At 31.9% G+C, this 16,739-nt stretch overlaps 1 protein-coding gene across 2 annotated transcripts; it reads right to left on the bottom strand.

Annotated features, from left to right (window-relative positions):
- Positions 1 to 240: 240 nt before the first annotated feature.
- On the bottom strand, positions 241 to 16,386 carry LOC143258453 (motile sperm domain-containing protein 2-like). Of its 2 annotated transcripts, none has more exons than XM_076517437.1 (8): positions 16,087 to 16,386; positions 12,272 to 12,418; positions 10,797 to 10,883; positions 8,593 to 8,747; positions 7,542 to 7,602; positions 6,849 to 6,887; positions 4,339 to 4,463; positions 241 to 749 (listed from the first exon to the last, which is right to left on the bottom strand). In XM_076517437.1, the coding sequence occupies exons 1-8, from the start codon at positions 16,199 to 16,201 to the stop codon at positions 633 to 635; spliced, it is 846 nt and encodes a 281-aa protein (XP_076373552.1). In that variant the 5' UTR covers positions 16,202 to 16,386; the 3' UTR covers positions 241 to 632. The 2 variants fall into 2 exon arrangements, 1 of the variants encoding a protein (XP_076373552.1); XR_013032287.1 differs by having other exon boundaries at positions 609 to 749; positions 4,339 to 4,428.
- Between the last annotated feature and the right edge of the window lie 353 nt (positions 16,387 to 16,739).

The raw sequence follows: 16,739 nt of genomic DNA, 5'->3' as shown, positions 1-16,739 counted from the left end.
TATGAAAATAAATTTTGCAAAAAACGAAAGCTAGTAATCCAACTTTTAATAGTATATAAATTTTAAGCATTTAATTTTATAAGGCAATATTAAAAGAAAATTCTGAATTTCCCTTAGTATAAAGGTAGCAGCTTCATGTTTTATCGAATAAACTAAACAAGTCATAAATAAATACCCTCATCATTTTTAACTTTAAACTACACTGCTAGTGAACAAGGAAGTCAAAAAATGCAATAAATATCAAACATTCCAACTTTATTTTTTCAATTTGATAATACACATATTTACAAAAAAATAAAAGGCTAACTGTGTAAATGGAAAACGGTTTATTCACATTAATGAACTGAGATAAACAGGGAGGATAAGCGTCACTTTATTACATTACTGATGTATAAAAAGCACAATTTAGACAGCTTTATGGACCAAGAAAACCCCATAGAAAGTATTCTTGATTAGGTTCATATAGGAAATTAACGTGTTTGTATAGAAGTGTATAGGTTTATATAGAATATAAAATATTCTTAGAAATGTAATTAAAAAGACATCACGTAAATCATAGGATCCAATGAAAGTCCTCAGCAAAAAAAATTATATTTTTGTAATGCTTTCAAAAAATGCTTTGTTGATAGGTGCTAAGCTTTTTTCTCTCTTTCTTCTTTCGTAATTGATGTGGAGTCCTTTCCTACGCTGCTTAAACATTCTTCTTCAGTGAAATTTGAGAACTGTATCGGTTTGTATTCTTTTAGGCACTGATGAAAAGTAAAGAAAAAAGAATATTTAATACGATTTATTGCATATTATAAAAGTCAAGGTTATATTTATTTTTTAGCATTTCCGGTTTGTGATATCCGACAATCTAGTTTCTTCGAGAAATACAAATGTTCTTTTTCAAGGATATAATGACAGTGTGACTTAAGTAGTTTTACTTTACAACTACGTTTGTGATATCGTAAGTGATTAGCACTACTTGCAACCTAGGATACAGATAATTATAGAGTAAAAGTATCGCAGATTTGTAGTAACTGTTAGAATTTCCAACACAGTAGTCTGTACACAATAAACAAATCACTTCAATTTCCTTGGAATTTTCACTGAAATGACTACGAATATTTAACATTAATAAAATCGTCGCCTTTGCTCAGATGATTTTAGATTACAAACTATAGCCAGGTCTTTTTCAGTCGAATAATGATCCAATCGAGTTGTAGCTATTAACACGTTTTTGCATACAACATTGGTTTGTAGTTTGTTTTTTTGAATTTCGCGCAAAGCACATGAGGGCTATCTACACTAGCCGTTCCTAATTTAGTTGTGTAAGACTATAGGAAAGGCAGCTAGTTATCACCACCCACCGCAAACTCTTGGGCTACTCTTTTACCAACAAATAGTGGAATTGAACGTCACATTATAACGTTTCCATAGCTAAAAAGGCGAGCATATTTGATGTGACCTACGATCCTTAGATTACAAGTCAAGTGTCTTAACCACCTGGCTACGCCGGGCCCATATATACATATCATTTTTGAAAGTTTTTTAAAATAAGATATTTTAATATGATTTTTGGAATGATAATTTTTCACTTTTAACTGCATTATCTTGTGAAATTTAATGACTTAAAACTTATCTTCCAGAAACTTTAATTTGTTCGGAAATGGTATTTCTAACTGGTGTAGAACATAATTTCGTTTCTCGTTTAGTCATTAAGGAAACCATTGAAGTAACACGCTTGTAACTTAAGAAGTGTAACGACTGTTACTTCTAAGTTTATCGATTTTTGAAAGTTCCTATTAAACAACATTACTGCTGCAAAACTGAGATGGAAAACTACATTCAGGATATAATTAAAGCCGTCTTAGAGCAGATTAGCGTGAATCAAACCTCAACACATTGTACACTGTTGTAAAAGTCAGTGTGATCAATTATTCATTGCACAAAGTGACGATCTTTCTCTCCCGTAAACCAATAGTTTTTATATAATACGTGATAAAAATTGTTTGTTTCACAATTACAGAGAATCTAAATTCTTGTTCTTTCTGGTTCTTCTCAACTATAATGTTCAAACTGAGATTTTTCTAGCTTCTTCTATTCTAACGTATTTTGTAAGTTCACAACCTTTCTCTTTCTTAGCATTTTCTCATTGGATGCACCTTCCAATCTGCCGAAATCATTAACACTAGAAATGAAGTCACAGTCTTGTAAACAACGATGGAAAATTACCCTTTTTTCTTTTGTTATCGAACTCAAACAACGAATTGCAGAGCCTATACAGACGTGGTTACACCTTGGACATGCATATTGACAGATGACTAAGAACGAAGTCGTAAATTTGTTATATGTTCGCAACGAGGCGTTTGGATTCTTTAGTCGTCTAATATAGGAGTTTCAACTATCACCAGTATAATAGTTTATCATCATAAGGATTTAAGGTCTTCATGCATTGTAGATTCTTGTAAGCATACGCTTAGGTTCTGGATTGTGTTGTGTTTAGTAAATGGTAACTCAATTTGTGAAAGGCAGATAAAAATTCATATTTAAGAACTTATGAATGATCGAACTGGTTCAATGACTTTTCTTGCACCTTCATTTCAGTTGGATTCTCAGGATGTATTTTCATTTTAGAAACTGAGATACATCTTTCTCATTTAGATGTACACAATTCATACAATATTGTCTTGATGAAGTGGGTATTAGCAACAAAATTTTATCAAAAATATACTTTTGGCGAGGTTCAGAAGTGCTTCCAAGATAAATTAAATGTTAAAAGCTGTAATATAAAACCTTAAAATTTTTAAAATACGTGATTATATTTTTGTGGAAGACATTTAACTGATAAAGCCAGGTTAAAATAAATATCAAATTATTGAAATGGAAACTTAAAATACATTTACATTAACTTTTTCAAAGTAATATAGATATGTTTATTACTGTTTAGAGTTTCGTATTTTTAGGTTAATGAGGTGATGGTAGATTTACATAAGGTTGAAGGTATTAATATATGGGTAGTAAATTGAACTTCCAGCTAAAGAAGTCCATTCACTGTCCTACACCAGACTGAGACAGCAAAAGATACAAGTTGTTTTAAGAAAACCAGCAAATAAATATAATTAACTCGTTACTTATGGAGGAATAAAAGGGAAAAATGAGTATAAGACAATACTGATTTGATTTAAAAAAAGTGATTTTTGCAATATCTAAGTTGAAAGTAACTCAGGCTAAGTACCAGAAATTACGTTCCGAAACAAAAATAACCGATCTTCTGGCTTTAATTATACAACTGCATTTTTCGAGAGAAGTTACGAATAGAAATACATTTTTATGAATTATTCTTAAACTAACCTTCTAGATTGTTCAATAAAATCTAAAAAGTGAAAAAGTGTGTTTACATAAATTCGTTTTATCACTTAATAAATTTCCTATGGCAATCTTATAAACAAGTTCATACTTCTAGAATATTAACACAAACGTATCAAAATCCATGTATATTATTTCTAGAGTTTGATTTTAAATTGATACACTATTGATTTCCCCTACTCTCTATTTTACGTATGTCGCAGTTTCCTAGTTTTACCAGTTTAAAATTTATTGATTTGTTAGGCTGTGGGCTTTTGTGATAAAAAAATTACCTTTTCTGGATCATTAGTTTCACACTTTGATGAAAAGAATCAATGGTTGGTCTTTAACTGCGTTCTAATTGGTGTTTTTTGTTGCTAGAAAACTTTCCGAACGAGATTTAACAACAAACAACAAGATCTGTTTCACTCAGATATCGCAGGATAGCATCGTCTGCCAGAGAGTTAACAAAATACAACTAGATCTGTTTCACTCAGATATCGTAGTATAGCATCGTCTGTCATAAAGTTAACAACGAACAACCATATCTGTTTCACTCAGATATCGTAGTATAGCATCGTCTGTCATAAAGTTAACAACAAACAACCATATCTGTTTCACTCAGATATCGTAGTATAGCATCGTCTGTCATAAAGTTAACAACAAACAACCATATCTGTTTCACTCAGATATCGTAGTATAGCATCGTCTGCCTTTCTTAATATTAAAGCCTAAATCATCCTTTGGGTCAAGATCAGAGTGTAAATACCCACAAAGTGTGTAGGAAAGCAAGAATTCTGAGTGGAACATCTTCATTTTTTTCAATAGTGTCCCTACGCTTTGATTATCTTATCAGTTATTCTATTATTAACAAATTAATTTATTTGTGTGTTCATTTGACCAAACCAAACGCTAGATCAACATGCTTAATTCACTATACTCGTTTACTCAACTTATCTTACAAAAAATAACCACTGAAAAAAGAAAGTATAATAAAGAATTACTTACGGTACCACCTAAGTGCGGAGGAAGAGATTTGGCATCAAAGAAATCCGTGAAAGATGTCGTGGATAGAAACTTGATCCTATCTGCCGCTTCCTTAGGGAGTATTTTTTTGATAACTTTCCAACACGCTATTCAAATTGGTGTTATATTAAAGTAACAATTTTATACAACATTTATGAACAAGTATAAATTTCTGAAGTAAAAAAGTCAATACTGTTTACTGTTTTGCCTGCTCAAGCTCAGTCGAGCTTTATCAGTTAAACGTGTACGTTTAGTTTCATTCATTATGGAAAGCAACTGTTATTGTTTAAACCTGGAAACTTATGAAGCATTTGAAACATTTGGCCTAAAGGTTGTGATAAAAATCACATAAGCAGCGAAAATTTTCACACATTTATATTAATTTGTCCATTTTGAATTCAAAAACAGGGCATGTTTTTGAATCCGAAATAGTCAAATTAATAGGAATGCAGAAAGAAATTTACAGTTCATGTGATTTTCTCAAAAATTTTAGCTTGAGCACTTGTGTGAGATTACAACAAAGGTATTATATCTGAAGCATCACACAACACATACGAATTATTCAATTTAAGCGAAAGACCAGATATTGATCTAAAAATAATATAAACAAATATTTTATCTCTACACGTTAATCGGAGCTACATCACATATACACTGCTGGCCAAAATCTTAAGGCTAATTAACATAAATAAAAAATATGCATTTTGCGTTTTTAGACTCAACCATATATTTGAATAGAACTTCGAAAGATGAAAATAAGAAAAAGGAAAATAAAAATACAAAACATTTCTAGCATTTAATAAAGAAAATGCAAACACTATGAAATTAGGCTGAATACTAGCTGGTCAAAAGTTTAGGACCATACCAAAAAGAAGTCCTAAACAGGGTAGGAAATGCCCAACAAGACGTCTCAGTAGTGAGTTGCACGGCCGTCATTGCGAATAACTTCGAACATTCGCTTTGGCATGGTCGATATAAACATTGCAGAAGGCTGGTTGGAATGTTATTCCAAGTGGTGAAGATGGCTTCACGAAGATCATGCACTGTTTGGAATCGACGTCCCTTTCTATAGACTTCCCTTGCCATCCACCTCCAAACATTTTCAATAGGGTTCCGTTCGGGCGAATACGCTGGATGGTCCAAAAGAATCACGTTATTCGCCACGAAAAAGATTTTGCCCTGCTGAAAGATCCAGTCATTTCCACACAAGCGAGGGCCTTTAGTCAATAAGGATGCTCTCTCCAACATGCCAATGTAGCCAGCTGCTGTTTGACGCCCCTGTATAACCTGAAGCTCCATTGTTCCATGGAAGGAGAAAGCACTCAGAGCATGATGGAATCTCCTCCACTGTGTCGTGTAGAAAATGTCTCCGGTGGAATATCCTTATCGTGCCAGTAACATTGGAAGACATCTGGACCATCTAGGTTAATTTTTTTCTCATCAGAGAACAAAACCTTCGTCCACTTTCTACGTTCCATGCTTGGTGCTTCTCAGCAAAGTTTAACCGAGCTGTTTCGTGGTGTGGAAGAAGGCGTGGTATTTGAAGACGTTTACGGATTTTAAAGTTTTTCTCGTAGATGCCGTCTTATTGTCCTTCTGCGTCCGTAAAGGCTTTAATCTGATTCGACGATCAGCTGGTGTCTTGCCGGACAATCCGTCGAATCCTCCTGCTTAACGCCGACGAAATTTTCTTAGACCGACCACTTGAAATTCGCGTTCTGTATCCCTCAGGGTCTTTTAAAAAATTTGCAACCGCAGTTTTACTACGCCCAATCTCACCAGTGATGGCACGTTGAGAGAGACCTTGCTTTTGCAGCACGACAATTCTGCCACGTTCAAACTATGTCAACGTTTTAGCCTTTGCCTTGTTTTTACCCAATGTAACACACGAGATGTCAGTGGAAGATGTTGACAACGCTAATGCTTGAACACAAATGACTGAATTTCGTTACGTGATTACCGATTAACGCTTCGTTACAGTATGGTCTTAAACTTTTGACCAGCTAGTATTTAGGCTAATTTCATAGTGTTTACATTTTCCCTATTAAATGCTAAAAAAGTTTTTTATTTTATTTTCCCTTTTCTTATTTTGATCTTTCGAAACTACTCAAATAAATGGTTGAGTCTAACAACGCAAAATGCATATTTTTCTTTATGTTCATTGGTATTAAGATTGTGACCAGCAGTGTATCTTAAGAAATAAACTTCATTTTGTTGACGTTGCATCCTATTTGTGAAAATAAAACCACTGAATATCGGGAGTTTTTTTTTTAATTCTATTCACCACCCATCTTCATAGAAAAAGCAATTGGTACTGTGTTCCTTTAGGTTCCTCTCTTTCAGTATTAAAAGTGCAATTTTTCGTCAACCACTTTTAATCTTGCTTGTTCAACTGTACTCGTGCTTATAAGATAGAGTTTATTCAAATTATGAGCATGATATATTGTAGTGAATTCTCATTAAGAAAGAAAGTAATGAAAAGAAACACTTACCATTCATTATCCATGGCATGTCAAATACGTAAATATGGTCTGAAACATTTGAGAAATGTGAATTAAAAAATGAAAGTAAACACCAAATGAATGTTCAATTTTCTGAAACATATGTTATCTTCACATTAGTAATTACGATAAGAATAAATTCAACTCTGACAAGAAATAAAAAGTTTATAATACACCTTGATTATTTATATTCTCTCGAGAAGATGCATGAAATGAAAAATATAAATTGTGTTTGGGCGTGTGAAAGGCTCAATTTAGAATAGTTTTGTAAAGATCGTGATTCCAAACCACGTGACACAGTCGATTAAACATAGTGCTAGCTCTCACTTTAAGAATAGTTTATCGATTACTAACTAAAGCAAAGGGTAAACAAAAACCTATTTGTTTGATAAAACGAAACCACACACCGCATATTACTCAGTTTAATTGCTAACGATAGTCCTTCTTTAATTTTGTAATACCTATCGTATAATAATAATTTGACCTTACAGAAATATTTAAGTGACATTTAAATTTAGATTGAGCTACAAAATAATATATGATAATAAATAAAAATAAACTAGGTGAAAAATTAGCGAGCCAGATATGGTAAACTAAAAAACAAAACAAAAACAGCACATTTATAATTTGTAGCATTGTATTAAAATATTTTTAGCTTGCAACAATAATTTTTTCAACACTCACCAACAAACGCAGGATAATGAATTGCAAAGAGTCTCATCAGAAACAGTGTGAATTCCACATCCTGTGAAGGAGCATACACTACTTACATAATCATGTTTTAGCATAATCAGTGTCATACACATAATTGTGAGTTTTGATCAGCATACGATTTTCTGTTTTGTTCGCCTTCTACATTGTAACATAAAGTTACTAAATCCCTAGTTAGTTACGTGTCAGCTTTTGTCTTAAAAAGATTTGGTAATAAAAAATAAATAGTTTATATAGAAATAAACCACAGAAAAAAGAGAGAGAGAGAGAGAATAATGTTGCAATTAACTTTTATTAATCTCACTTGGTAGCATTCCGTAACCACCATTAAACGTCAGATTACATTATATGGTTTTCCCCCCGTAATCTCTGAAATTCCAAACTGTGAGGAGACGCAACTGAATTTTTTGGAGGCTCACAAACACAATTTAAAAACCACTGCTCCTTGTAGTAACAAACAGTAAAAAATTCCCAATTATTTTTATTTTACTCTCTGAACATAAATCAACAGTAAAATTTTCAACTTTCATTTTAAATTGAAAATCATGTTTTTATGCAAAATATGTCATAGAGAAAGGTTTGAGTAAGAAAAAAGTGAATTATTTTTCAGTGAAATCTACCGGCAATTTAAATTCAGAATTAACTATACTTTAATTCAAACCATGGACAAAAATATATCCTGTTTAAAGTATTATTGAATTTTTAAAGAATTAAATCACATTACTTCAGATCAAATAGTCTATAACAATAAAAACGATATGCGGATGTTTATTATAATTGATTTGAAATTTGAGGTTAATTGTAATAAGTAACACAACGTGTAGGACCAACTCTTTTTGCAAACTTATTTAGTTCAAAATTTAAGTACTAATTTTTCATTTACTCAATTTTTGCCGAATTATATTTTAAATTCTAGTGCTGACTTATCAGTTGTCTACTAATACTTTCTAAACTGATTTATTTTTATGCGAGGTTCAAAATAAGTTTTATATTATATACATTACAATAAATAAATAAAACTTACCATGTTAACTAAGCCAGTGTCTGAACAATCCAAGAGAACAGACATTGATCCGTCTTTAATTTCTCTTTCGAGTTTTTCAGTCCAGTAGCATATTATTTTTTTCCTTTCAATCACCGTGGCCGGATCTTTTCTGTGGCAATTTACCCTCAAAATCACTAGTAAACGACCACAAATAACAGATTATCAATTAATCCTACAAAATACAGAAAACTGTATTAATAGATTAATTCTAACTTGATCATGTTTCTACGACAATTTATCATTCGATCACTTTTTAACGCGTTCGACTCGTAGTCCGAGGGTCGTGAGTTCGAATCCCGGTCGTACCAAACATGCTCGCCCTTTCAGCCGTGGGGGTGTTATAATGTGACGGTCAATCCCACTATTCGTTGGTAAAAGAATAGCCCAAGAGTTGGCGGTGGGTGGTGATGACTAGCTGCCTTCCCTCTAGTTTTACACTGCTAAATCAGGGACAGCTAGCGCAGATAGCCATCGAGTAGCTCTGCGCGAAATAAAAAAAACAAACAAACAAGACACTTTTTAACGAAAATATTCGTCAAAGTGTATCAAAAAATAAATAATAAAACCTGCTCATACACACACAAAAGAAAATATTAGGTTCAAGATATTTTACTATTGCTTGAATCAAGACTTATAGGGTAACAAGCAGCCTACTCTAAAATGTATTTTCAAAAACTGACAGTTGTCTTTTATTCGAAATAATGACATTCTTCAAATATTTGAGAACATTAAAGATGAGGAATTCTTATAATCAATTTGTTATTTTTCGTTAGAAATAGATAAAAGCAATTGCTTGTATGTAAACAGGAAACAAAATTTTGATTTGGAAAAAAATACAAAGTGTCTTTATTCATATTAACAAATATATACAATAAATGGACTCATAATCTCTTCCTATTAATTATTTTTCTGCAGTGTTTTGTGTTGAATTCTAATCTCTAATTAGAAACTCCACAGTTTGTGTGTAGAAAAACCACATCAGGCTATCTTTGTGTCTGGGGAGTCGAACTTTTGATTTTAGCGTTATAAATCCAAAGACTTACTGCGGTTCCCACCGTGGGACATTACACGGTGAAACACTTTAAAACGCTACTCACTTCTAGTGCATTTCATGAAATAGATCCGCTTGCGTCTCATTCAATAAATCATTTTAATATTAATTATTTCTAGGAGAGGCATATTTTAATTATTTTAGGAAATGTTCCAATGCAAGAGATAAAACATACTGGAATTACAAGCAATGGCAACTGGATAGTAAATGTTCCCTCTTCGGATTTTTGCATATAGCTCCAAATGACACATGAAATATTTTTGTATGTAATATATAAAATTGTATTTGTATGTAATTATCATATGGTAAATTTCATTCCTGAAATTTAACTTTTGATTAACTTCACGAAGACCAAATTCACTTTAATTTAAATAACTAGTTCACATGATATACACACGTGTATGTGTACGTATGAGCATGGTATATATTAATTATTTTCTCCTTAGACAAAAGTTGCAACAAAAGAAAAAGAAGAACAACAAGAGTAAATTTACTAATTTTTCTCAAGCTTGGCTTAAAACAATGCCGAAACAAAATGGACTCTGTCTGTCCGTTATACTAGATATATATAGGTTAACAGCTGTCTTATAGTGTATCTGGTTGTGTTAAAAATCCAGACTAACAGGAAGTGTTTATACATGTACGAGGACAATAAATTATCATCGCAAATAAAAAGGACTTATTCTTTATAACGAAACGAGAGCAGTTTGTTAACCAAATACTCACTTTATCTTATGTTATAATCAAAAATATAATGGAGTGTGCTGGTATAGAGCATTAGTTTGAAAACCGCAACCTTAGTTAGAACAAATATTAGGCAATAAAAGCAAGTAGTTTCGTGCAAACATTCTTCAAAATAACCATCGAGTATAATCTTAGCAAATTATCGCTTCTCCTTAAAACAATATCGACGTGTGTTTGTGGCGAACATGGCAATGGTATTAGTTTATTCTAAAGTACCGAATAGAGTTAACTATTTCTTTCCTATTGTCTACGTTTCTTTTAAGCCTACTTAAACGTTGTTCCAGTTGTTTTTTTGTTATTATAAAATAGCAGTCGAGCTGCGTAAGAGCTTACACTTACCACACCACAATAAGGGTTACTAATATAAAATATACACGTATTTACTTACGTATTGGGTTCCCTTCCTTGTCTTCATTGTACGTAAAAACAGCACCTTTACTGATGATGTCAGAATCTATGTCTACTTCTTTCAGATCTGTAACACGTAAAACAACAACAACGAAAATATTTAATGTTATGAAGAAATATGCTTTCCAAAATAAAAAAAAAACACACAATGTGTTATCTAAGTCACGCTCATTGTAAATATACAACCCTGAGTTTTGTGTTATAATGTCTCGAGGTTACTGCTGAGCTAGACACTGGGTGAACTGAATGAAATGAAAAAAAAAAGTTTGTTTTTGTCGATTGAGGACTTTGTTAATTATTTTAAGTAATTACCAGGAAAAGGATTATCATGGTCAGGATTTTAAAACAAGTTAGAACCATTTGAAATGAGCCATACGTTTAATCAATACTAAAACGGCTTCTCTATTCAGACTTCAAAGCAAACGATCCATCCCAAATTAATGTGAATAAAATCGACTTATTATTCTAGTGTGGTATTATTTTCGTGCTTTCAAACATTGCACCAATGCAACAATCACAACTTATTTAAGCTTAAATCTAACCTTAAAAAGCCGGATCAGTCAAGGTAATAATAAAGCTTTTTCCTTTCCATGCTAAAATTTACTTTTAGTCATTCAAGTTTCATTAACTCCCAGTTGCACAGTGGTATGTCTGCAGTCTTACAACGCTAACACTCGTGGTGGTCAGAGACCATTGTGTAGCTTTGTGCTTAGCTTCAAACATATTCTACAGTTTACTACAATTATTAGCGTTAATATCAAGTATCTAAAGTAAAATTTATTAATTAAGTCTTATGAGCACTAGCTTTGTACAAGCACCCTAAAGTAATTAGAGATAGACAAACAACTAATTGTAAGCAGAAGGAATAATTTAATCCTAAAAGAACGAAAGTTTCAACTTAATTAAAAATTAAGTTTTTTGTTATAAATGTTTATAAAATTCAAAAACATACACAAATAAACATGATTTTATTCATTGTATTCACACTGCATCTGAAATACACATTTTGCTTTAAAAATATACCTGTCTAGTTTTGAACACATAAAAATATGATAATTTATTATACGAACATTCAGAGAAACAAAACACCACTAATTTCCAGGTATTATAATTTTTGGTTACTACGCCATAAACGTGGGCTATTCATGATGTTAGAAAAATATGTAGTTTCGAGAAGTCTCGATAGAAATGAATAAAAATCTTATAAACATGAGCTAATCATTTACACGCAAATAATAATTTTTTGGTGAGCATTGATGGTCACGTTATAATTATGTACTAGTAAACAAAAACATTATTATTCGAGTAATGATAGTTTGAGCTATAACACTATAAATAGACAAATCACTCACACTCAAATAATATTGTTTTTGGTTACTATAGCATAATCACAAACTAAATATTAGTAGTCAGATAATATTACGTTTTATTACCGTACCGTAAACACATACTAACCATGAATACCAAATTCTTTTCGCCATTTGAATACAGTTTTTATTATTTCCACAGAGGCATCTATATTACCAGATCGGTGTCTCAAGATTCTCTTACAGAAATAATCATCATCTTTCAGACGCTGGACGTCTCGTGGATCATATAGATCTGGAAATCAAATCACAGTAGTAATCATAATCTTTCACACACTGAATATCTTGTAGATCATATAGATTTGAAATGCAATTAATAACAACCATAAATTATAGTCTTTAGAAAACTGGATATCAACAATTTGTTTTTCAATCGTGTAACTTGTGATAGATTTATTATGAGCATCGAGAAACAATAACAAGTTGTTCTATCAAATATAAATTATATATATGGAAGACTATAAAGTATTTTGTATACTGGAAGTGTATTTAGCGAGTCGTCTTAACAAACGGGCGTCTTGTCTGTTTGACATCTTAGTTGAAAATAATAATCAAGTCTGAGATAAAATATTTTATTACATATTTGCTCTTTTGTAAAAGATATTAGTAGTATTTGATATTTTTATTGAAAATAACAAGTTTATCATCAATGATTTTCTTTTATTATTTTTTCACACATAAGATATACATTGTGACTAATCGTACGCTAGAGATTTATAAATTATATGAAGTTACTATTTGTAAAAGCATCCTTTTCTTTAAAATCAATAACAACAATAATTTAAAAAAAGTCATGGAAACCACTAACTCATTCTGCTGTTTTATTCTTTCCAAAATGTCTGAAGGTTAAGCGTTAGATATACACGACTGTTTCCATTTGAATTTAATACGAGAGTTATGTAGCGTGAGTGTAAAATTCAGTTATTTTTAAAAACAGTGGTTTATCGCGAGGTTGTTTACGTAATTGTTCAGAAAGTATACGTTGTGTATGTGTTTGTTTTTTCTTACATCAAAGCCACATCGGGCTATCTGCTTAGCCTGGGCCTGGCATGGCCTAGCGCGTTAAGGCGTGCGCTTCTTAATCTGAGGATCGCGGGTTCGCGCCCGAGTCACGACAAACATGTTCGCCCTCCCAGCCGTGAGGGCGTTATAATGTTATTGTCAATCCCACTATTTGTTTGTAGAAGAGTAGCTCAAGAGTTGGCGGTGGGTGGTGATGACTATCTGCCTTCCATCTAGTCTTACACTGCTAAATTAGGGACGGCTAGCACAGATAGCCCTCGAGTAGCTTTGTGCGAAATTTCAAACAAACAAACAAATCTGCTGAGCCCACCGAGGGGAATCGAACCCCTGATTTATACGTTGTGTAGTTACTAATTAACGATTGTTAAATTATTGCGTCATGTGACTAAAACCTAATTTTTTCCAGTTAAGTATTATTGCATCATAATATCTTTTAGAGTGTAGAGCGTTCTAGGCTTCTTTTGGGCTATATATATGCGTCCAAATATATTAAGATTGAGTGATTTTGATCTTATAGTGGCGATTTCTAAAACAAAATTATCACGGATTGTGTTACAATAACAAAGTAAGAGAAGTAATTTGTCATGTCAATTGAATTTTAAGGTGAAAGTATCACAGACTGTATTGTAATAATAAATTAGGAAGAATAATTCGACTTCTAAAGTTCTATTTTAAAATATCAGAACTCACCTGTGTGGATTTTGACGAAGAAAGAGAATTATTTAAAGCTCTGGATACAACTGTGATAACCAACAGTGTAGCGAACATTTGTATATAAGTTTGTCTTGTTTTAATATATTATTTTAAAATAAGTGGACTATGTGCTGTTTGTTTTTTGCTGAAATTTATTTCCAACAAATCATAACATCTGTTATGAAGAATTTAGCCCATCCATACATATAAAAGCTTGACACTGACAAACCCCGTTTTTCAAATGTTAAGCACGATAATTTTAACAACAAAAAAGCGTAAGTATCAACAACCTTCCAATGATCTAAATCTTTATAAAAACTTGTATTCAATATAGGTCAATACTTTACAGGAATTGAAATACTTAATACAACTTCCCCGGAAAGATTCCTAATTTTGGTTTAGATTCTGTACTTCAATTTAACTTTCACTCTTCTGTTCCACAGTTTGAAATTCAAGGGTGAGTTATTTTTGTAATATCAGAACTATTGGGTTGAGGAATAATGCGTGAGCGTTTTTTCAAGTTAACAAAATATATTCATAAATGAAACGCTTTCGCAAAATATTTCATGTCATTTGGTAGATAATTTTTTGCTCTAATAGATGGTGTGTTTGATTTTCATATGTCTTTAATTTTTTGCTTTCATTTTCAGCTCATTAAATGAAATGTCAAGTGGACAAAATCGAGCATTTTCGACACCATCTGCTTTTCGCATTTAATTTCTTGCAATTTCGTTTAAAACAATGCATACTATATACCTAGGTATTACATGAAATAAAGTATCATAATAAATGTTTTGGGTGTGATGTGTTCATGCATTGAAGTATTGTATAGTCTTGCATGTAATGCTTGAATGAAATTATTTAAAAACGCTCACGAATTATTCCTCAACCTAATATAAAAATATTTAAAATGACGACCCCTTGGTAGCAACAAATAAAGTATACATATTATAATAACCAAGAGACAAACCAACATTTATATATTTTTCGTGGATATTCCTGAAATATTTTTTACATGTAAATAAATACGTGATTACGAGTTGATAATAAAAATAAAATTCAAGAAGTGAAAATATTATCTGATGAAGAGTGGAACTTTGATACTAAAATGATTTATACGGTATTCATAGACGTAAACTCGACTCAAATATCACTTACACGGTTCTTGCTTTTGGAGATTTTTATGTATAAAAGTGTAGAATGTCAGTATTTTATACTGTATTTGATTATGATGTTTGTTGATGTAAAACAGAAACGGGCGAAAGTTATGTTACATAATCTTGAATTTTAAGCAATCGTAACGAAATGTATAAATTAGTACTATTTTTGAATAACAAGACATTTGTCTGATCATTTACTGAAACGAACTGTTGTAAGATAAAAGTAACATATATTCAACCACACTATTAGGGTGTCAGTGCGTGATGTTTCTTTCAATTTCATAATTCTTAATCTCCTGCTTTAAATGTTAACTCTCAGCTAAACACGCAATAGCACGAATGTGTAACTCCTACTCTAAATCTTAACCCTCATCTAAACACGCAGCAGGATTAACGTGTATCTCCTACTCTAAACCCTAATTCTCATCTAAACATTCAATAGCACTAGTGTGTATCTTATACTCTACATCTTAACCCTCATCGAAACATCCAGTAGCACTAGTGTATAACTCTTAATCTTGATCTGATCACACAGCAGGATTACTTTATGAATTTATCTTCTTTAACGTATCGCAGCTGAGTTTGATTAACAGGATATACGTACTGATACTTAAGCCTTTTGGTGAAATATGCTGCAAGTCTAGTACATCTGGTGTAAGAAAATAGGCAGCCGTTTACATTCGTGAATACATAATGAAGAGGTTTCACTGTTACAAAAATATCAAATATACATGTGTTATAATATAAAAATATGTATGCCTAAAGAATTTTACACTAAGTATTTGTTAAACGATGAGTTAATTTAGAATAAAAATAAGGTACGGCTTCTGAAATATACACTCTTTTGAAAAAAATATAGAAAACTGAGGAAGTATCAAGAACCACCGTAAAATTTTGTCTTGTCTTTCGTTGGCATAAATATACCGTATTTTCACATTTAACTAACTGACATTTCACCAGCACTGCCATCTGTTGTTTAAGTTATTGTTTTTATCCATTTTTCAGCTACTTTGATTATTTACCTTACCTGACCAATCTGTTTCGTCAAGTTCTTTGATCACTCTTTGTCTCAGTTTTTTCACTTCATCTGGACCACTAAACGTTTCTATTTCTTTGATAAATGTATTTAGTCTACGAACCATCTCATATAATTTCTATTTTATTGGATAAATTAGTAAAACAAATTACGTTAGTATATTATTAGTAGTTTCTTTAATCTTTTTAACACACAGCACATTAATTCAGTTGGTAAATGATGAAGTGTAAGAGAAAGGCGATTTATAGGAGTTTAAATGTTCTTTCTTGATACAATTCTCCTTGTTCAGCCGAAGGTCATCTCTACGTAACCCGTTTAATTATAAGCTATGTCTCTAACGTATCTACAAGCAACCAATCGTAGGTACTTGGTGTGAAGGTCCCTTCAGTGACGCAGACATCTACGTGAAAAAAACTGACAGTAGAAGTTAACTTGCTACATGCGCGTCATCTGTTGCATTTCTTGTCACCTACATTTTTGTTTTCATAAAACATAAATGTAGATAAAAATAACAAGTTTATATGGGAACATAGCACAAAGTTTGGAATTATGAAATGTTTTTAAGGCACTCAGATCTTAACGGTATTCAGGTTCGTAATATTTTGAACTTTCACTAATTTTGTTACGTTAGGTAGAGGGAATTC

The sequence above is a fragment of the Tachypleus tridentatus genome, chromosome 8 (genome assembly GCF_004210375.1).
Source record: "Tachypleus tridentatus isolate NWPU-2018 chromosome 8, ASM421037v1, whole genome shotgun sequence".
NCBI classification, from domain to species: Eukaryota; Metazoa; Arthropoda; class Merostomata; order Xiphosura; family Limulidae; genus Tachypleus; species Tachypleus tridentatus.
This window is presented reverse-complemented; position numbering and strand designations above follow the sequence as displayed.